Source organism: Mustela erminea, chromosome 3, assembly GCF_009829155.1.
Source record: "Mustela erminea isolate mMusErm1 chromosome 3, mMusErm1.Pri, whole genome shotgun sequence".
NCBI lineage: Eukaryota > Metazoa > Chordata > Mammalia > Carnivora > Mustelidae > Mustela > Mustela erminea.
The window spans coordinates 3,574,215-3,596,499 of record NC_045616.1 but is presented as its reverse complement, the minus strand read 5'-3'; the positions used below and the strand labels follow the sequence as shown (position 1 = coordinate 3,596,499).

The following is a 22,285-nucleotide window of genomic DNA, read 5'->3' as shown; positions in this document are numbered from 1 at the left end:
GCTGTGGCCATTGGACCCCAGTCCTTGGGAAGCTGGGGCTCATCTGGAGTAGCTAAAACTTTATGGCCCTCAAACAACGACTCCTCACCTTCCTCTCACCCTCCAGTAACCACTGTTCTGTTGTGAGCGTCTGCATGTTCCACTGTCAGAGGCCTCATTTAAAAAGAATCATTCACTCTTTGCCCTTCTGTGTCTGCCTTATGTCACTTAGCCTAACGTCCTCCAGGACCATCCTTGTTACCACAAATGTTAGAATTTTCCTTCTTTTTAAGGGCTGCATAACAAATCAATATCAAAAAACTAAGGAGACAATTTTTAAGAAATGGGCAGAAGACATGACGTGGCATTTCTCCAAAGAAGACATCCATGTGGCCAAGAGACACGTGAGTAGATGCTCAACGTCACTCATCAGTGGGGAAATGCAAGTCAAAACCATGATGAGATACCACCTCACACCTGCCAAAATGACTAAAATTAACAACATGAGAAACAAGTGTTGGTGAGCTGTGGAGAAAGGGGAACCCTCCTACACTGTCAGTGGGGATGCAACTTGGTGTGGCCACTGTGGAAAACAGTATGGATTGTCCTCAGAAGGGTAAAAATATGATTCAGCAATGCTATTTCTGAGTATATGTCCCAAGGAAATGAAATCACTATCTTTTTTCCCCCTTTTTTTGGCCAGCAGAATTTAACTTTTTTGGCTTAGAGAGTTAAAGCACAGGGATAATGGTAGCTTTTAAAAATCAGTAGTGTAGTCATAAAAAAACTATTTCTTTTTAAAATTGAACTTGTAATATAACCAGTAACTGCAGACCTTTTTATACAATATTCCTTTTTATCTCTTTTGGAATTAAATTCTTTTTTTTTTTAAAAGTAGAACTTTCTTTTTATTATGTTATGTTAGTCACCATACAGTACATTATTAGATTTTGACACAGAGTTCAACAATTCATCAGTTGCATATCACACCCAGAGCTCATCACAACACATGCCCTCCTTAAGACCCATCACCTGGCTACTCCATCCCCCACCCCTCCCTTCTAAAACCCTCAATTTGTTTCCTGAGTCCAGAGTCTCTTATGGTTTGTCTCCCTCTCGGATTTCTTCCCATTCAGTTTTCCCTCCCTTCCCCTGTGGTCCTCTCATTCCACACATGAGTGAAACCATACGATAACTAACTCTGCTTGACTTATTTCACTCAGCATAATCTCATCCAGTCCCATCCATGTTGATACAAAAGTTGGGTATTAATCTTTTCTGATGGCTGAATAATACTCTGTTGTATATATGGACCACATCTTCTTTATCCATTCATCTATTGAAGGGCATCTTGGCTCCTTCCACTGTTTGGTGATTGTGGCCATTGCCACTATGGACACTGGGGTGCATATGGCCCTTCTTTTCACTATATATGTATTTTTGGGGTAGATATCCATTAGTGCAATTTCTGGGTCACTGGGTAGCTCTATTGTTAACTTGAGGAACCTCTTTACTGTCTTCCAGAGTGGCTACACCCACTTGCATTCCCACCAACAGTGTAAGAGGGTTCTCTTTTCTTCACATCCTCTCCAACACTTGTTGTTTCCTGTCTTGTTGATGTTGGGCATTCTAATCTGTGTATGCTGGTATCTCAATGTGGTTTTGATTTGTATTTCCCTTAAGACAAGGGATCTGGAGCAGTTTTTCATGTGTCTGTTGGTCATTTGGATGTCTTCTTTGGAGAAATGTCTGTTCATGTCCTCTGCCCATTTCTTGACTGGATTATTTGTTTTCTGGGTGCTGGTTTGAGAAGTTCTTTATAGATCTTGGATATCAGCCCTTTATCTGAAATGTCATTTTCAAATATCTTCTTCCATTCCGTGGGCTGCCTTTTAGTATAGCTGACTGCTGTGCAGAAGCTTTTTGTCTTGAAGAAGTCCCAATAGTTCATGTTTTTGCTTTGTTTCCCTTGCCTTTGGAGACATGTCTAGCAAGAAGTTGCTGTGGCCAAGGTCAAAGAGGTTATTTCCTGTGTTCCCCTCTAGGATTTTCTTAAAAAGATTTTCTTTATTTATTTGGAAGAGAGAGACAGCGAGAGTGGGAACACAAGAAGGAGGAGTGGGGAAGAGAGAAACAGGCTTCCTGCTGAGCAGGGATCCTGATGCGGGTCTTGATCACAGGACACCGGGATCATGGCCTAGGTTGAAGGCAGACCCTTAACAACTGAGCCACCCTCCGGGGTGGCAACCCTCCACTCTAGGATTTTGGTAGATTCCTGTCTCACATTGAAGTCTTTCATCCATTTTGAGTTTATCTTTGTGTATGGTTTAAGAGAATGGTCCCGTTGCATCCTTTGCTTCTGACTATCCAATTTCCCTGACACTATTTATTGAAGAGACTATCTTTTTTTTTATATAGAATTGGATATTCTTCCCTGCTTTGTTGAAGATTAGTTGAGCATAGAGTTGAGGGTCCATTTCTGGGGTCTTTATTCTGTTCCATCTATGTGCTTGTTTTTGTGCCAGGACCATGTTGTTTTGGTGATTACACCTTAATAATAGAGCTTGAAGTCTGGAATTGTGAAGCCATCCTCTTTGGTTTTCTTTTTCAACATTGCCTGGGAAATTTGGGGTCTTCCTGGTTCCATACATATTTTATGATTGTTTGTTCCAGCTCTGTGAAAATGTCAGTGGTATTTTTATAGGGATTTAATTGAACGTGTAGATTGCTTTGAGTAGCATAGACAATATTTCTTCTTCCAATCATTGATCATGGAATATTTTTCCATCTCTTTGTGTCTTCCTCAATTTCTCTTGTAAGTGTTCTGTAGTTTATAGAGTACAGATCTTCTACTTCATTGATCAGATTTATTTTCCTAGGTATCTTATGGTTTTTGGTGCAATTGTAAATGGGTTTGTTTCCATAATTTCTCTTTCTTCAGTTACATTGTTAGTGTATAGAAAAGCAACTGATTTCTGTTCATTGATCTTGTATCCTGCCATATTGCTGATTTACTGCATGAGTTCTAGCAATTTTTGGGTGGAGTCTTTTGGGTTTTCCACATAAAGTATCATGTCATCTGTGAAGAGAGAGAGTTTGACTTCTTCATTGCCAATTCAAATGCCTTTTATTTCTTTTTTGTTTTCTGTTTAATGAGGCTAGGACTTTTAATACTATGTTGAACAATAGTGGCAAGAGAGGGCATCCCTGTCATGGTCCTGACTTAAGGAAAAAGCTCCCAGGGCACCTGGGTGTCTCAGTGGGTTAGGCCGCTGCTTTTGGCTCGGGTCATGATCTCAGGGTCCTGGGATCGAGTCCCGCATCGGGCTCTCTGCTCAGTGGGGAGCCTGCTTCCTCCTCTCTCTCTCTGCCTCTCTGCCTACTTGTGATCTCTCTCTGTCAAATAAATAAATAAAATCTTTAAAAAAGGGGAAAAAAAAGCTCCCAGTTTTTTTCCTCATTGAGAAGGATGTTTGCTGTGGGCTTTTTGTAGATGGCCTTTATGATATTGAGGTATGTCCCCTCTATCCCTACATGGTGGACAATTTTAATTGAGAAAGGATGCTGTATTTTGTCAAATGCTTTTTATGCATCAATTGAGAGGATCATATGGTTCTTGTCCTTCCTTTTATTAATGTGATCTACTACATTGATTGATTTGTGGGTGTTGAACCACTCTTGTATCCCAGGAATAAATCCCAGTTGGTCATGGTGAATAATAATTTTAAAGTACTGTTGCATCCTATTGGCTAAGATCTTGGTAAGTAACTAGGCATCCATGTTCATCAGGGATATTGATCTGTCATTCTCCTTTTTGGTGGGGTCTTTAGTTTTGGGATCAAGGTAATGCTGGTCTCATACAATGAGTTTGGAAGTTTCCCTTCCATTTCTTCTTTCTTCTTCCATCTGGCCCTGGACTCTTGTTTTTTGGGAGGTTTTGGATTACTGTTTCAATTTCCTTGCTGGTTTTGGTCTGTCCAGGTTCCATTTCTTCTGATTTCAGTCTTGGAAGTTTATAAGTTTCCAGGAAGGCATCCATTTCTTCCAGATTGCCTAATTTCTCGGCATATCTTGCTCAATATATGTTCTTAAAATTATTTACATCTCCTTGGTGTTGGTCATGATCTCTCCTCTTTCATTCATGTTTTTATTAATTTGGATCCTTTCTCTTTTCTTTTTGATTAAGTCTGGTTACTAGTTTATCAATGTTTTTAATTCTTTCAAAAAACCATCTCCTAGTTTCACTGATCTGTTCTACTGTTCTCCAGTTTCTCTTTCATTTATTTCTGCTCTAATCTTTATTATTTCTCTTCTCCTCCTTGGTTTAGGATTTATTTACTGTTCTTTCTCCAGATCCTTTAGGTGTAAGGTTACCTTGTGTATTTAAGACCTTTCTAATTTCTTTAAGTTTTGTATTGCCATGTTTTTCCTCTTAGGGCCATTTTTGCTGCATCTCTAAGGGTTGGAAGAGCTGTGTTTTCATTTTCATTGTTTCCATGAATTTTTTCAATTCATCTTTAATTTCCTCGTTGATCCATTCATTCTTTAGCAGGATGCTCTTTAACCTCCAAGTATTTGAGTTCCTTCTAAATTTCCTTCTGGGATTGAGTTCAAGTTTCAAAGCATTATGGTCTGAAAATATGCAGGCAATAATTCCAATCTGTTTTTGTACTGGTTGAGATCTGATTTGTGACCCAGTATGTGATCTCTTCTGAAGAATATTCCATATGTACTCCAGAAGTACTTGTATTCTGTTGCTTTAGGATGGGGTATTCTGCATATACCTGTGAAGTTCATCTGGTCCAGTGTGCCATTCAAAGCCCTTGTTTCCTTGTTGATCTGCTTAGATTATCTGTCTATTGCTGTGAGTGGGGTGTTAAAGTCCCCTACTATTATTGTATTATTATGAATGTGTTTCTTTATTTCTGTTATTAATTAGTTTATATAATTGGTTGGTCCCAAGTTAGGGGCATAAATATTTACAATTGTTAGATCTTCTATAGGATAGACTCTTTTTAAAAAAATATTTTATTTATTTATTTTACAGAGAGAGATCACAAGTAGTCAGAGAGGCTGGCAGAGAGAGAGAGAGAGAGAGAGAGAGAGAGAGAGAGAAGCAGGCTCCCTGCTGAGCAGAGAGTCCAATGTGGGACTCAATCCCAGGACCCTGAGATCATGACCTGAGCCGAAGGCAGCAGCTTAACCCGCTGAGCCACCCAGGCGTCCCTAGGATAGACTCTTTATGTATGATATAGTGTCCCTCTTAATCTCTTACTATAGTCTTTGGCTTAAAATCTAATTTTTCTCATATAAGGACTGCTACCTCAGCTTTCTTTGATGTTCATTGGCATGATAAATTGTTCACCCCCTCACTTAAAAAAAAGATTTTATTTATTTATTTGATAGATGGAGATCACAAGTAGGCAGAGAGGCAGGCAGAGAGAGGAGGAAGCAGGCTCCCTGCTGAGCAGAGAGCCTGATGTGAGGCTCTATCCCAGGACCCTGGGATCATGACCTGAGCCAAAGGCATAGGCTTTAACCCACTGAGCCACCCAGGCACCCCCACCCCCTCACTTTAAATTTGGAGGTGTTTTGGGTCTAAAATGAGTCTCAGACAGCATGTTGATGGTTCTTGCTTTTTTTTTTTTTTCTTTTTTAATTCCAATCTGAAACCCTGCATCTTTTCACAGGAGCATTTAGCCCATTTACATTCAGAGAAACTATTGAAAGGTGAGTTTAGTGCCTTAGTATTATCTGTAAAATCCCTGTTTCTGTAGATTGTTTCTTTCTGGTCTGAGTTACTTTTGGGCTCTCTGCTTACAGGATCCCCTTTAATATTATTGCAGGGCTGGTTTAGTGATCACAAATTCTTTTAGTTTTTGTTTGTCCTAGAAGCTCTTTATCTCTCCTTCCATTCTGAATGACAGCCTTCTTGGATAAAGTATATTTGCTGCATTTTTTTCATTTATTGCCCTGAATATATCATACCATTTCTGGCCTGCCAGTTTTCCCTGGATTGGTCTGCTGCCAGTTTAATGTTCCAGCCCTTGTAGGTTAAGGACTTCTTGTTTTGAGCTGCTTCTAGGACTTTTATTAGGTTTCTTATTCCAGAGGTTTTGGACTGTCATGTTTTCACTTTAATTTGCTTCCATGACTGACCAGGGAAACCCTGGAATCTTTGGATTGGTTTCCATGTAGCTCTGCACTGACTTGCCATGGTCGGGGGTGGGGGGAGATGGAGAGGGGTACCAAGGTAGACCAGATTTCCAGGCTGTTGCAAGGGGGATGGGGAGGTAGAAGGAGGAGTGAGTAGGTAGGAGTGGGAAGTCAGGAGAGGGGAGAGGATAAAGGGAGTAGGAAGGGAAGGTAGGTGGAGGGGACATGAGTAAGGAGAGAATGGGGGAGAGAAGTAGGAGGGTAAGGAAGGGTTGGAGGAGGGGAAAGTGCATGGGGGAGGGTAGAGAGGAAGAGCCAAGGTCGAGAGAGAAGGAGGGAGAGACAGAGAGGATGGGGAAAGAAGGAGGAGAGTAAGGAGGGATTGGAGGAGGGGAAGGAGCAATGGTGAGGGAAAGGGGAAGAAAGGGAAGGGCAGAAGGAAGGGAAAGAGAGGGGAGGAGAGGATAATAAAGGCCAGCATTTACTGAGCAAATATTTTGTGTCTGGTACTGGGCTCCATGCTTTATAATTGACCCCAAGTACATTTCAGAAAAGCACCCCACTGTGTATAACGATATAGTGTCCTGGTCAGCTTGGGCTCTGTAACAAATAACAGGCTGGGAGTTTAAACAACACACGTTTATTGTGTCCCAGTCCGGGGGATTGGAGGTCCCAGATCCAGGTGTGGGTGGGGCTGGTTCCTCCTGATATGTCTCTCCCTGAGATGTACATGCAGTCTCGCCACTGCGTCTTCATGCAGTTGTCTACCTGTGTGTGTCTGTGCCTTGATATCCTCTTCTTCTTCTTCTTCTTCTTCATCTTCATCTTCTTCTTCTTCTTTTTTTTTTTTTTAGATTTTTGTTTATTTATTTGACAGAGACACAAAGAAAGCAGGGACAAGAGCATAGGGAGAAGGGGCATTCCTGCCTAGCAAGGAGCTTGATGTGAGACTTCTTTGGGATCATGACCTGAGGTGAAGGCAGATGCTTAACTGGCTGAGCCACCCAAGCACCTCTGACCTCCTCTTCTGATAAGGATTCCAGTCATGCAGGATCAGGGCCCACCCTAGTGACCAGTTTTTACCTTAGCCACTTCTGTAAAGACTCCATCTCCAAATACAGCTCCATCTGCAGATTGGGGGGGGGGGTTGGGGCTTCAGAATGTACATTTGAGAGTGTATGATTCAGCTCATAATATATTGTCAGTATTCCACAGGGAAGGAAAATGAAGATAAGACAATATAACTCAGAAAGATGTACCTTTGTATACGTCTAGCTGGCATGTAGAATGGACATATCTCCCCCAAGTCTATGACGGGCTAGAGCAAAGAGATCATGGGTCTTGTTGAAGGAGGGTCCCCACCCTCTCCTGTCCTTGGCTCTGAGGAGGGCTCGTAGCCTCAGGGGGCTGGCATTCTGAGTAGATGGTAAGAGGGTTAGGGTCGTGTGTCCAGAGGCAGAAGAATGGCCTCAGGGGCTCTGAGAAGGAGAGTCCAGAGAATGAGTAGATGAGGGATCCATTGCCAATGTTGTAGAAGGAGACTCTGCCAGCGTCATAGTCCAGGAGAATACCCACCTTATGTAGGGGCCCTGAAGGGTGCAGGCGGACCCTTGGGAAAGCGAGGGCCCAGAATGTCTTCTTGTAGAGCTCCAGGGCCCAGAGTCCATGTTGGGGAGCCTTTGGGATCCTTCCCTTCCGATTCAAGCTCTCCAGACAGACGCCTACATTCCAAGCCTTCCTCTGTCCTACCTGGACCTCCCAATAATACCTCCCAGCAGAGAACTGTTCTCGTGCCAATACACAGGGGTCCTGGTCAAATCTGCTGGGGATATCTGGCAGCTCCTGGTCAAAGAACAGCCGCCTCACACTCTTCCCATCCTCAGACAGAGCGAGTTTTGGGCTTGCGGTGTCAGGGTCCAGGGATGGGCTCACTGTGGGAAGAGGAGAGGTTTAGGCTTGGAGATTTGTGTCCCCAACCTGCCCTCCTGTAAGAAGGGCACCACAGGGCCTCTGGGTGAGGCAAAACCACAGCCTCCCTGAGAGTCCAGGACCCCCATCTTCTGTCCAGGACCCTGAGCAATGGGTTATCCCAGCACAGCTGATGCAGCTCCAGGTGGGAGCCAGGGGGTAGATTGCTATCGATGAGGGGACATGACTGGCACCCTGTGAGGTCTGCTTGTCCCCCTGTTCACAGTCCCTCAACACATGTGTGTGTGTGTTTGTGTGTGTATGTGTGTGTGTGATAAAGAGAGAGAAAGAGGTAGACAGGGAGAGAGAGAGAGAGAGAGAGACAGAAGCAAGGAGAGACAGATAAAAGGCCGGAGAGACATAAGGGAGAGATAGAGATAGAGACAGTATCCCAGAAATATAGGGAAAAACAGAGACAGAGGAAGAGAAAGGAAGAGAGAGACATAGAAGAGACACAGAGAAACAGGGAGACAGAAAGAGATAGAGAGACAAGGAGAACAAAGAGAGACAGAATAACCCAGGTAGACACAGGGAGAGAGATACAGAGAGATACAGAGACAGAGAGACAGACACAAGGATAGATAGATACAGAGACATATGGAGAGAAATAGAGAGAGACAGAGAGACAGAGAAAGAGACAGATACAGAGACTGAGAGATAAATAGATAAGGAGAGCTAAAGAGAGATAGAGATACAGGCAGAGAAATAGAGAGAGATAGAGAAAGACAGAGAGATGGGGAGGCAGAGAGATAGAGAGAAAGACACAAAGAGAAAGACAGAGAGACACAGAGAGAGACACAATGAGAATGATGGATAGACAGAGACAGAGAAACAGAGATAGAGACATAAGAGGACATGGAGGACACAGGGGAACAGGAGAAGGTGCCACAGGTGCATTGATGCAAGTGCCATTGGACAGCTCTGGGGTCAAGAACAGAGGAGTCACATAAGGAAAAGCCCAAGAGGCATCTTAAGAGCCCCTCAGCTAAGATGAACACCTTCCAAAACAGAGTCCTTCTCTCCTGCCCTACCATCCCTCTCAGAGCCCTCAGAACCCCAGCATGTGACCTGGGGGAGGGTCTGTCTACACTTGGGCTCCATATTAGAGGCAGAGAGGGTGTGTGGGGACCATCTGGGTGTCAGGCTGCCCCAGCAGGCATCTTCTCAATAACAGAAACCTCTTAGCCAGTGTCCACCTTGACTCATTCTAAAGCCAATTATGTTGTTTGCTTGAGTCTATACCTCGATGCCTCAGACACTCATGTTTCTTGACCTTCCATCCCTATCAGCTGGACAGGACCCATGCTTTCCTCCTATTTGAACCCCAGCTTCTTCTCTGGTCTCTACCTCTTTCTGGATAGAACCCTGTTCTCTTTCGCTTTCTAGCAAAGACTGACTGTTTCCCCCCAGAATTCTCATTGCTGCTTTCTGAATTCTCCACCTTCTGTCCCACCCAAATTCTTTCCCTGTAGAGTTTGGGCTGTGGGGATGGAGATCACTGATGTTACATCTCCGTAATGGTCAAACATGGGCTCCCTAGTTGAACAATAAGCCTGGCTCCTGGTATTCCAAATTTCCTCATCATTAAATAAAAATTAATAACATTAAATAAAAGTTCCAGACTAACAAAGAAGCCGAAAAATAGCATAAACAATATGTCTATGTAAACATCTTGGAAAACCCACAGTAAAAGTATCAAAGCCAGAAAATTATCATTGATACAAAACTACTCAATAATGACCTCTGACACACCACCCCACCCCACCTGGCTGCCAGTGCAGATCTGTGTTCCATCCTATCCACTGCTGCAGACTATATTCCCTGAAAAATTTTTCTCTAATTCATTTTCGTTTCCCCTGCTGGCTTCATGTGTCTTCATACCAGATCATTCTTTTTAGGCAACAGGCATGTTCTGCTGCTTTAAAGGACCTTAAAGTAAAACCAAAACAAACCGAAATAAAACACTCTGCTTGATTCCCCACTTACCAATTTATAGCTTAGCTGCACAGACTATAATTTTGAATTTTTTGTCCCAGTTGTCTCCAGAGGGGACACCTCTCCTTGCACACCACACTAGACAATGTTTCTGGGTCATGTTCCCGATCTTACCTCACTGTATGGTATGCCCCAAACTGCTTACTCACTACACTGTATCCATGGATTTCAGTGAAAAAGCTTCCCCTGGACTTCCCACAACTCTGCCCAGACATCTGTTCAAACAGACCTTCAAGTACCAGGTTCTCCAAGGCTAGACTTGAATCTGTCTTCTTTGCCCTGTACCTTTCTTATCTTTTTTTCCTTTTCAAAATCTTTCTTTTTCAAATAAAGAAATTTAAAGAATAATTTTGGGCGTGCAGATAAATGGAGCACTTTCTGGTTCACTACCTTGGTTTTCAAGGCCAGATATATGCCGAGGACCTTAAATTCCTATCTCAAGTCCACATTTCTCCTGGGAGTTCCAGACTTGTGTAACTAAAGATTTGTCTGACATCCCCATTTGGATGTCTGATAAAGTTTCAGTCTGAAGGGGTCCAAGATGATTTTCACTTCTTTGAAGTGAAAGTATTGTTTGACCCCAAGTCTGTGTTGTTTGACCCCAAGCCTTCTGTTAGATGAAGCCACCATGGGCCCAGGGACATTGGCTCCAAAGGTCACCTTGGGTTCCCTGTTCTGTCTTGCCCTGCTGGACCCTGCTATTTGTGGCCCCAGGGCACATCTCAGGGTTGTCCTCTCCTCCACCAATGCCTCTCCCCTGTCTAAACTCCCTCACTCCTGTTGCACCCAGACCCCTACTTCAGCCTTCCAGACTCTGCAGGTCTGGGCATCCCCAAATCTTGCCCCCTTGGATTCTCTTCCACATGTTCATCTTTCCCACACCACAGATGACATTCTCCCTGCCATGTTTGTGGGTCCACAGCTCATTCTCTCAGGGCTGTGGTCTCACTGTCACCCAGCCCTTCATTTAGATGTTACCATCCCACCATCCCCAGGGCCATGGACATCCTACATGAATGCTCTCCTGGCCAACTTCATTATTGTATTCTAGTCCATTCCTATAATATTACTCTGCTTTATTCCAGTTTTGGTTAAAGAAGCATCACTGGCTGATGGCTTGCATCCCAACATAGATTCTATGCCCCCTGAGGACAGGAGGAAGTCATTTCAATCACTGATAGATGGTTGGATGCTGGCACAGGAGGTAACTGGTTACTATTTTACATGAATGAATAACTGAATGACTGAAAGGATGATCAGTTTCTATCTGTCCCCTCCTAGACCCTCAACAAGTGGCTGTGCTAAGGCTTGTGTCCCCAGGTACTCTGACACCTCTCAGGTTCCTGGTTCATTGTCTGCATTTATGCCCCTCCCAGTCCTGGGGTTCCCTGACCTTGGCGAGATTCTCTCCTCTCCATCCATCCCTCCCACCTAGATGGTGTCCTGGGGCAGAAAATCCGTTTCTGCTATCTCTGTGGTAACAGATTGGTGTCCCCCAATCCCCCAACAAGTGGCCAAGCCTCAGGAGAGTTGTCTTTCTTGCTGCCTAGGCTTTGGTGACTGTCTTTTCCCCAGGTAGTAAACAGGAGCTAAGGTCTCTCAGGGTAGCAGAAAATTGATGTTTAGAGCCATGTGGATGCCACTCACCAGCATTGGGCTCCACATATCTGCACTCTGGAATAAAAAGGAACACACACACACACACACACACACACACACACACACACACAGAGCAGTGCCTCTGCATGCATGCATATGTGCACAGATCAACACACATATATGCATGTAAATGTACATGTGTACACAACACACACATACATGCACACGTAGACACACATGTGGGGGCAGAGGTTTCCATCCCCCGACATGGTCCTCACCATAGATCACCTTGTCCTCTGTCCAATCTGCAATGAGAGAGAAAGATGTGAAACTGTGGGACTGTGCTGATTCAATGAGGCCAAAGCTCAGCTTCTGGGAACCTAAGTCAAAAGAGGACTTAATGAGTTCTAGCTGTGATCTAGAAAGCATGAAGAAATACAGATTCTTCAGTGCCCAATAAAACCATTATCTGGGTCATTTTCTTCCTAGGGGAGGCTTTGATGGAGCAGATCCTGATAGCCCTGCTTTCCCATGTCTGTCATGGGGACATCTGTGCTCTGCTCCCAGGCTCGTGCCTGATGGCTATGGGTAAGGACACAGGGGGCAGGGAGGGGAGTGGATTCGTGAGTGCAACAATGCTTATTGATGATAGTCCTGCACCCACAATGAGACCCTGGCAGGTGCCAGGTACCCTGCTGCATTTGTCACTTGAGCACTTCTCAGAATGCTCTCATCACCCCCAACTGACAGACACTCCCAGGTTCAAGCTCAGATCTGTCTTTGTGTTGGAAATCCTCCAGCCTTCCAGAAGTCCTCCAGTGATGAGCAGCTGAACACCTCTCAGAGACAGAGAATTTCACTGAGCATTTGGTAAGTGGGGAGTCCCTGAGGTGTGTCATGGGCTGGTCTCTCCCATTTATCCTGACCATGAGGGTGCACACAGGAGAGTTCATGCAGAGCTCCACACCTGTGCCCTGGGGGAAAGGGACATGTCCGTCCTACCAGGACCTGCTTACCTTGGGAGTGCTGCTCCTCTGCTCTATGCAGTCTCTCTTCTTCCAGTTGCCCCACATTCCTGTCTTTCTGACATTTCTGGTAGAGACAGGTGGCTCCAGCTGTGACAAGCCCTGCCAGAGTGAAGATCAGAGGCAGCACTATCTTCCATTCATTTGACAGGGAACTTCTGGACAATTGAGCTGAAAGAGAGTACAGAGAGGCAAGAATATCAGGGAAAGAGAGCACCTGTGTTCTGAGGATACACACATGAAAGGGTTTGTAGGTCAGGGACATGATCCTTGGAACTAACCTGAAATGACTCAGAAAACATACGTGGGTGTTTATACAGACAAATCAGGACAGATGAACAGGAGAGAGATGATGGACAAATGGCAGAATGTTAAACACTGGGTGGTCTGTACAAAATTCTGCATGTCATTCTTGCAAATTTTCTGTAAGCTTGAGGTTGTTTAGAAATGAAAATTATATGCAGAGTGAAACTTAAAAACCTCCAAGCTGTCTGTCAGAAGATGAAGGCATAAATAGGCTGTGATCCATCCAGACAATGGAATACCATTTAGCACTAATGAGAAAGGAGCTATTGGTGCAGCCACTGTGAAGAGCAGGGTGAATGTTCTTCAGAAAATTAAAAGTAGAACTACCACACAATGCATCAATCCCAGCTTCTGGGTACTTATACAAAAAGTAAGATATATATACCACATCTTCTTGATCCATTCATCTGTTGATGGACAACTATCATATGATCTCCCTGATATGAGGAAGTGGTGATGCAACATGGGGGCTTAAGTGGGTAGGAGAAGAATAAATGAAACAAGATGGGATTGGGAGGGAGACAAACCATAAGTGACTCTTAATCTCACAAAAAGTAAGATATAAAAATATTAGCTCCAAAAAATAACATGTCCCCTTATGGTCACTGCACTGTTATTTACAGTAGCCAAGATATGGAAACAGCTCAAGTGTCCATTGATGGATGAATGGTAAAGAAAAAAATATATTTATATAATGGATAGTATTTTCTATAAGCAAGAAGGAAATCAGACCATTTTCAAAAACATGGATGGATGGATACCTTGTGGACATGTTGGTAAGTGAAGGTAATCAGGGAAAAATGCTGTATGATCTCATGTATATATGAAATCTAAAATGAAACAAAACAAGAAAAAAACCCCACAAACCCCCAGTAAACCAGAAAGCCCAGCTCATAGATGCAGAGAGCAGATTGGTGGTTTCCAGAGGATGGAGATGGGACTGGGTGTAATAGATGAAGAGGGGCAAAGGATATGAACTCCTAGTTATGAGATGAATGAGTTCTGGGGAGGTGATGAACAGCATGGAAACTATAGTTAATAGCACTGTATTGTTGTATACTTGGAAACTGTAAGACAGTAGATCATAAATGTTCTCCCCATAAGAAAAATGTCCCATTACTGTGCAAGGATTTCAATAATAAGTACTTATTGTCTGGGCTGCTCAGAGCTTTTGAGGCCTGAACAGAACAGAACACTCACGGAGCAAGTGGTAGTTGACCATCTTCTTCTGGAGGAGGGGACTGGAGATGCAGCAGGAGAAGTTCTGAACATCCCCATCCTGGATGGTCACATTGGACACCACCGTGAAGAGACCTGTTGTTGGCGAGGCTGAGAGGTGGGTCATGGAAGGTAGGGGCTGTCCTCTGAAATTTCTCCATTCTGCCTGGGGCTCTGGGAACCAGCCTTCTGAGGTACACTGTGCCCAGACAATTTCACCTTGGACAGCTTGCACTTGGATTCTTGGCATCCCGCCCAGACCTGTGGGAAGAGATGCCTCTTGCAGTCTACACAACCACCAGTGCTTTCATCAGAAAAGTACAGATATTGAGAATTCCAGTAGAGATTGGGATTTTTTCACAGACTACTTACTCTGTGTAATATTTATATGCAGTATGTTACCCTTGCCCCCAGAATGCACAGGACAAAACAAAAAAGGACCAAGAATGTCAAAAACCCTTCTATACAGCAAAATTAGTGTCTTTTCCTCCCTGTGTCTCTGTCCCTCCTTCTGCCTCTGTCCTTCCCTCTCTACCTCTGCTTCCCTCTTTCTGGATTGGCTTAGAAAAGGGAGAGAAAAGGGTGTCCTGAACTGGACTTCCCAGGAATCACTGCCCCTGGTGCAAACATATTATTGCTTTTGTGGGATGTGCTCAGGCTTGAGCTACAGTGGGATGATCTGCATTGGGCATCAGGTTTGGGGGAGGGGACTCGGGGAGACAATGAACCCCAGTAGCTCACCCTTACCTGCCACCATCAGCCACAGCCTGGTCTCTGCAGACATGTTGCCATCTTTGAAGTTGCAGTGGAATGTTCCATTATCAAAAACTGTCACGTTGTGGATCTTCACTGTGGCTTTTCCCTGGTCCAGCCCAGCACTCAGGAATGTGGTCCTTCTCTGGTACTCTCTCATCTGTTCTTCCTTCATGTCTGTCCCATTCTTGTGCAGGTGCACGACTTGGGATGGCTGATTCCTGTACCACCGAAGCTCCATGTCCTCGGCACTGATATTGAGGGACAGATGACATGGTAGCTCCACATTTTCGCCCAGCACTGCCAGAACAGGTGTTTTAGGTCCAATGATGGAGAAATCAGCTTTCCCTTATGAGATTAGATCAGAGAGCCCTAGTTAGGCTGGGTCTGAGGAGACAAGGGCCCTCCCACCCAGACTTAGGGTTCTCTGGGAAGGACTGCTTGGATCCCTGGCTGACAGCTGTTGTGGGTAGGTGCCAGCCAGCTCCCTCTGGCATTCTTTTCCATAAGGGGTCATCCTCCTAGCATGAGGTGAGGGGAGCTCTCCTACCGCTTGCAGGGATGCTGCAGGACAGGAGCTGCAGGACGATTACAATGATGGAGCAGCTGGGTGGAAAGATGACTCGACCGTGTGTGTTTGCCATGCCTGTGGGAAAAGAGAGGCCTGAGCCCTACACATCAGAGGCTGAGGTAATTTCTGTCTCTGCCAGTCTCTCTCTCTATCTGTCTTTCTAGTTCTCTGTTTGTCTGTTTGTCTTGGTGGGAGGACAGGCAGCACCAGCAGGCTAATGGAAGTTAAAGAAACTTGGCTGGGGGAGGGAAAGGTCTCACTTTTAACTCTCTTGGCCCCTGTCACCCACATATAAGGTATTCATCCTACAGATGGAGAGACAGAGGCCTCCACCTGCCCTGTTTAGAATCTATTCTCAGATATAATTTCTCTTATCCTCATCTGTCCACAGAGTGACTCAGTTACATCCTCCAGTGAATGGGCTCTGTCTCCCCACTGACTGGTGTAAGAGTATTTCCCGATTTCTCTCTGTTCAAACATGAACATGAGGCATGCTGGGAAAGGAACCACACCTTTGAGTCAGTGAATCCATGGTCAGAACTATAAATGTTCACCCCTTCAAGCCCCTTGTCCCTATTGCTCCCAAAGAAACCTCTGCAGATGAAGTGGGGGAGATGAGCCTCAGGGTGCCTTGGCTGTGATGGCCTGAGCCAAAGACATACCAAAACTTTTTTATGGTGAATTAAATTTCAAGTGCCCATAATCTGAGACTCATCTGCCGCTCTGGGGGATTTCATCCAGCAGAGCTTTGAAGATTTGGCATTTATGTAAAGCATGAGGAGGTGTGTTAGTTGATACTCGAATCCTGTTGGACGCTTGTCTTTCTTTGGTGAAAGTCCCTGGAGTCTCCCTGTCACTGACAAGTAGGCACAGTGTGTAGAAAGTAGAGATATACATGAAAGCCCTTAAAATAGAAGACACTCACCTGAGCAAGTCTGGCTCTAGGTTTCCTAGGAATCAATTTAATTCTCTGTAAGTTCCAAGTGAGGCATAGAAAAAGTCTTCTGGTGGTGTTTGGAGAGATGAGCAGCTGACTTTTCCAGTTTCTGCAGAGTTCTCCTATTGCTCTTTGTCAAAATAGCAACACACCTATTTAGCAGTTGCAACAGGAATAAAAAATACATAGGCCAAGTGTGTGGTCAGGGTGTGGTCAACAGAACTGAACACACTAACTGGGAGTAACAAGGCCCTGTCTCAGGAGATAAGGGGAGAGGAGACTACACAAGGTAGTCCATGGAAGGATGGTTGTCAGTCCAAAGCTAAGAGCCTCAAAGAGGAGACATGTCTCTCGAGTGGTAGGATCTGGGCCAAGGGCAGAAACTGGAGGATTCAGATAAAGTTGCTCCATTATCAAAAGACCTCCAGTCCTCAACAGGCTGGGCTGTTTTCTTTGGTAAATTTTCTCGATCAGGTTGAAGTTGGCCAGTTTCTGGCATTGCCACTGGAGACTCCAGTGCGGGAACTTAGGCAACCTTCCCCTCATCTCTGTGGCCATGGAAGTCTGTTCTCATTGGGGGGCCCCCTTTGGCCAGGTTCGGAACACTCACCTCATGTACCTTTAGTCTGAGTGAGACACTTGACTAAACCCTACCCATTCTTCCCTCTTCTTGGCTCAAAAATCTAGACATGTTCTGGGAGAGTTTTGGTGAGAACAGAGGTAGAAGGAAAGCTGCATGGCCTTCTTGGTGGTGGGGTGTTTAATTTCATTTGGCAGAATGTTATGGAAGGAGATTTGTGCCTCCCTTCCCAAAGTCAGTGCCCACACAAGGGCTGATGCTGTTTCCCTCTTCTATATAAACATGCAGAATTATGCCTGCCACTTTTTCATCTCCCTGTGCATTGCTTTAAGCAGATAATGACCTTGGCTAAAACCCAACTCCTATTTACTTCGGAGTCAGGATGGAGGACTGGGGATGTAACATCTGGAAAGGGACACAGGATTCACCAACCACAGTGGAAACAGGTGATGCCTGTTTCACAGAATGAATCCAGAAGGTGGGCTCACCTGGAGAAGGTTCTTTCCTGGGCATGAGCTCATGCATGGCCCACAGTCTTTTTTTTTTTTTTTAAGATTTTATTTATTTATTTGACAGAGAGAGATCACAAGTAGGTAGAGAGGCAGGCAGAGAGAGAGAGAGAGAGAGAGAGAGAGAGAGAGGGAAGCAGGCTCCCCGCTGAGCAGAGAGCCCGATGCGGGACTCGATCCCAGGACCCTGAGATCATGACCTGAGCCGAAGGCAGCGGCTTAACCCACTGAGCCACCCAGGCGCCCCATGGCCCACAGTCTTTTATCAAAGTAGCGAGAACTACAGGGGACATTTTCCAAATTCGTGAATGGCAGGGTGGAGACTTGATTGGGGACAAACTCCAAAGGTGCAAAGGGAAGACAGTGTGGAAGGCCGGAGATAGGCGTTCACATACTAGGATCCCATTGCCATGAAATGTGCAGAGGAGGTAAATCCAGAAAGACAGATAGCAGATTTGTGGAGTTCAGGCAGTGAGGATGGGGGAAATGGAAGATAACTGTGTAGTGGTTGGGGTTTTATTTGGCAGGAGACAGAGGTGGTTGCTGCATAGGGTTGTGAATGTGTTGTGTCACTGCGTCATTCACTTTTATGTGGTTGACTTTATGTATGTGAATTTCACTCCAGTTGGAAAAGACAACAACAACAACAGCAACAACAAACAAACAAACAGAAAAAAGGAAAGTGGAAGAAAAAGAGCAAGGGCTAAAAAATCAATATAGGAAAAATAAGAGTGGAAAACAGTGACTAAAAGAAAAGTAGAAATAAAACTGAAAATAAACAAAAAAGGCAAGTTGGTGGAAGAGTAGAGGGACCTCATTTCATCTGGTCCCTTGAATTTAGCTGGATAACTATGAAAACATTCTGAACACCCAAAAATTCAGCCTGAGATATAAGAAAATATAACTGGAATCCTAGAAGTTAAAAAGTCACTGCTTACATGTGTTGGAGGGGCTGTGGAGAAAGAGGAACCCTCTTATCCTGTTGGTGGGAATGCAAGTTGGTGCAGCCACTTCGGAGAACAGTGTGGAGATTCCTCAAGACATTAAAAATAGAGCTTCCCTATGACCCTGCAATTGCACTCCTGGGTATTTACCCCAAAGATACAGATGTAGTAAAAAGAAGGGCCATCTGTACCCCAATGTTTATAGCAGCAATGGCCATGGTCGCCAAACTGTGGAAAGAACCAAGATGCCCTTCAACGGATGAATGGATAAGGAAGATGTGGTCCATATACACTATGGAGTATTATGCCTCCATCAGAAAGGATGAATACCCAACTTTTGTAGCAACATGGATGGGACTGGAAGAGATTATGCTGAGTGAAATAAGTCAAGCAGAGAGAGTCAATTATCATATGGTTTCACTTATTTGTGGAGCATAACAAATAGCATGGAGGAAATGGGGAGATGGAGAGGAGATGGGAGTTGAGGGAAATTGGAAGGGGAGGTGAACCATGAGAGACTATGGACTCTAAAAAACAATCTGAGGGTTTTGAAGAGGCAGGGAGTGGGATGTTGGGGAAGCCAGGTGGTTGGTATTAAGGAGGGCTCGTATTGCATGGAGCACTGTGTGTGGTGCAAAAACAATGAATTCTATTATGCTGAAAAGAAATAAAAAAAATGAATGAAGTAGTGTCCTTCTGTATCTCTGACTACAGTTTTTAGTTTAAAAAATCTAATTTAGGGGTGCCTGGGTGGCTCAGTGGGTTAAAGCCTCTACCTTCAGCTCAGGTCATGATCCCGGGGTCCTGGGATCAAGCCCCACATTGGGCTCTCTGCTCAGCGGGGAGCCTGCTTTCCTTCTTCTCTCTCTGCCTACTTGTGGTATCTGTCTGTCAAATAAATAAATAAAATATTTAAAGAAATCTAATTTATCTGATATGAAAATATTACCCTAGCTTTATTTTGAAGCCTATTGGCATGAAAGATACTTCTCCAGATCATCAATTTCAATTTGTATATATCCTTTGGTTCCAAATGGGCCTCTTGTAGACAACATATGGATGGGTCCTGTCGTTTTATACAATCTGCAACCCTGTGCTGTTTTATGAGAGCATTTAGACTGTTCATGTTTAGAGTGATTATTGAATAATCATTTTTATTGACATCATGTTGCCTGTGAAGTTCTTTCTTCTTTTATAGAACCACCTTGATATATCTTGCTGTGCCGGTTTGGTGATCACATACTCTTTTAAACCTTGTTGGTCTTTGAAGCTCTTTCTTTTTATCTCCCTATCCATTTTGAACATTAACCTTGATGGATAAAGTATTCTTGACTGTATGTTCTTCTCATTTAGTACCCTGAATATGTCTTGCCAGCCCTTTCCATCTTGCCAGGTTTCTGTGGACAGATGTGATGTTATTCTGATGGACCTTCCTCTGTATGTAAGGAATCTCTTCCCCCAGCTGCCCTCAGAAGTTCTTGTCTAAAATTATGATTTGTCAGTCTTATAATTAAGTCCTTGAGGTCTTTCTAGATTCATTGATCTTGGGGGGGGGGTTTCTTTCTACCTCTAGAAAACAAATGCTGGTTCCATTCCCCAAATTGGAAAAATTTTCATCCAGAAATATGTTCCCCTATATCATCTAGTCTTGTCTCTTTCTCCACTCCCCTCAGGTACTTCAGTAATTCTGATGTTGAAATGTTTCATGACATTACTTATTTCCCTAACTCTGTTTTCATGGCTTCTAAGTTATTTCTTCCATGCCTCCTCCTGATCCTTTTTCTCTATCAGTTTGTCCTTTAGATCACTTATTCTATCATCTGACTCAGTTACCCTACTGTTAGAATATTTAGATTATATTGGAGCTCATGATAGCATTTTCAACTCTTCCTGGGTGGCTTTTACTTCTTTCCCTTAGAGATTCTATGTTGTCACTAATGGTTTTCTCCATCCTAGCCATTGTCTGAATAATTGTTACCCTGAATTCCCTTTCAGACATTCTGTTTATGTCCATATCCAATAGTTCTGATGGAGAGGGCAGAGTCTCTGAATTTTTCCTGTTTGGTTTTCCTCCCCCTAGTCATTTTGTTGAGACATTTTGAGGGGATATATAGCTGAATATATCAACATCAATCCAGGCAAGGTGTACCCTGGAATGCTTCTGAGCAATTGAAAGTCACTACAAGTGCTGTACAATGGATAATGTCCAAACCTTCAATAAAAACCTTCCTACCCCAGGGGAGTGGTGCTGGAGAGCACTGCAGGAATCTCTGGGTTTGGACACTCCAAATGGGGATGTGCAGCAGAGATAGAAATGCTCAGTTACAGTCTGGGAGAGCATGGAGTGTGGCTGGAGATGAGGGAGGAGGAAGGGACTGACTGCTTTTCTCTGAGGGTGCACTGAGGTGTGGGGCCCCAAGCTCTGGGCTTCTCTTGCTCTTCCTAATTTTTTCTTGTGATTAAGCTCCAGTTTTAAAGCCTTGTGGTCTGAGAATATACATAGAGTAATCTTAATCTTTTGGTATCAACTGAGACCTGATTTGTGACCCAGTATATGGTCTATTCTGGAGAAAGTTCCATGTGTGCTTGAGAAGAATGAGATTCTGTTGTTTTAGAGTGAGATGTTCTGTATATATCTATGAAGCCCACCTGGTCCAATGTGTCATTCAAAGCTCTTTTTCTTTGTTCATCTTCTATTTAGGTGATCTGTCCAATGCTGGGAGTGGAGTGTTGAAATCTCCTATTATTAATGTATTATTGTTGATCTGATCCTTTAGTTTGGCTAATAGCTGGCTTATGTAGTCTGAAGAAACAATTAGTGTACAGACAATAGGATGGAAATAAACATGTATCTTTCAATAGTAGCTTTCAATGTGAGTGACCTAAATGCTCCCATGAAATGTCACAGGGTTGCAGTTTAGATACAAAGACGGGACTCATCCATATACTGTCAACAAGAGACTCATTTTGATGCTAAAGATACTTCCAGACTGAACAGGAGGGAATGGAGAACCATCTTTCATGCCAATAGACTGAAAAAGAAAGCTGGGGTAGCAATTCTCATATCAGACAAATTAGATTTTAAGCTAAAGTCTGTAGTTAAAGATACAGAAGGACACTACATCATTCTTTAAAGGTATATTCAACAAAAGGATCTAACAACTGTAAATCTCTATGCCCCCAACATGGGAGCAACCAACTACATAAGCCAACTGTTAATCAAAGTAAGGAGACATATTGATAGTAATAATGTTATAATATAATAATAATCCCTGCATAGAATCAGACTACAATGCTTTGAAACGAACTCAACCAGAAGAAAAAGTGGGAAGGAATTCAAACACTTTGAAGCTAAAGACCATCCTGCTCAAAAACGTTTGGGTCAACCAGGAAATCAAAGAAGGACTTAAACAAAGAAGTTAAACAAGCTTAAACAAACAAGTTCTTAAGAAGAGCGTAAATTCACGGACACCAATGAGAATTAAGACACATCAGTCCAAAATCTATGGGATACAGCAAAGGTGGTCTTAAGGGGAACTACATAGGCATCCAAGCCTCACCCAAAATAACTAGGAAAATCCAGAATTCACAAACTATCTTTACACCTTAAGGAACTGGAGAATCAACAACAAATTAAGCTAACCACACTCACAAGAAGAGAAATTATTAAGATTAGAGCTGAGGTCAAAGAATTAGAAACCAGAGGAACAATAGAACACATCAACAAATCTAGAAGCTGGTTCTT

At 43.7% G+C, this 22,285-nt stretch overlaps 1 protein-coding gene across 3 annotated transcripts; it reads right to left on the bottom strand.

The window, feature by feature from the left end:
- Positions 1–6,973: 6,973 nt before the first annotated feature.
- On the bottom strand, positions 6,974–16,692 carry BTNL10 (butyrophilin like 10). 3 transcript variants are annotated; one of them, XM_032335058.1, is made up of 7 exons: positions 16,496–16,692; positions 15,550–15,645; positions 14,994–15,347; positions 14,229–14,507; positions 12,714–12,893; positions 11,976–12,002; positions 6,974–8,066 (listed from the first exon to the last, which is right to left on the bottom strand). In XM_032335058.1, the coding sequence occupies exons 2-7, from the start codon at positions 15,641–15,643 to the stop codon at positions 7,468–7,470; spliced, it is 1,533 nt and encodes a 510-aa protein (XP_032190949.1). In that variant the 5' UTR covers positions 15,644–15,645; positions 16,496–16,692; the 3' UTR covers positions 6,974–7,467. The 3 variants fall into 3 exon arrangements, with proteins under 3 accessions (XP_032190949.1, XP_032190951.1, XP_032190950.1); XM_032335060.1 differs by having other exon boundaries at positions 14,994–15,299; XM_032335059.1 differs by lacking the exon at positions 11,976–12,002.
- Positions 16,693–22,285: the final 5,593 nt, after the last annotated feature.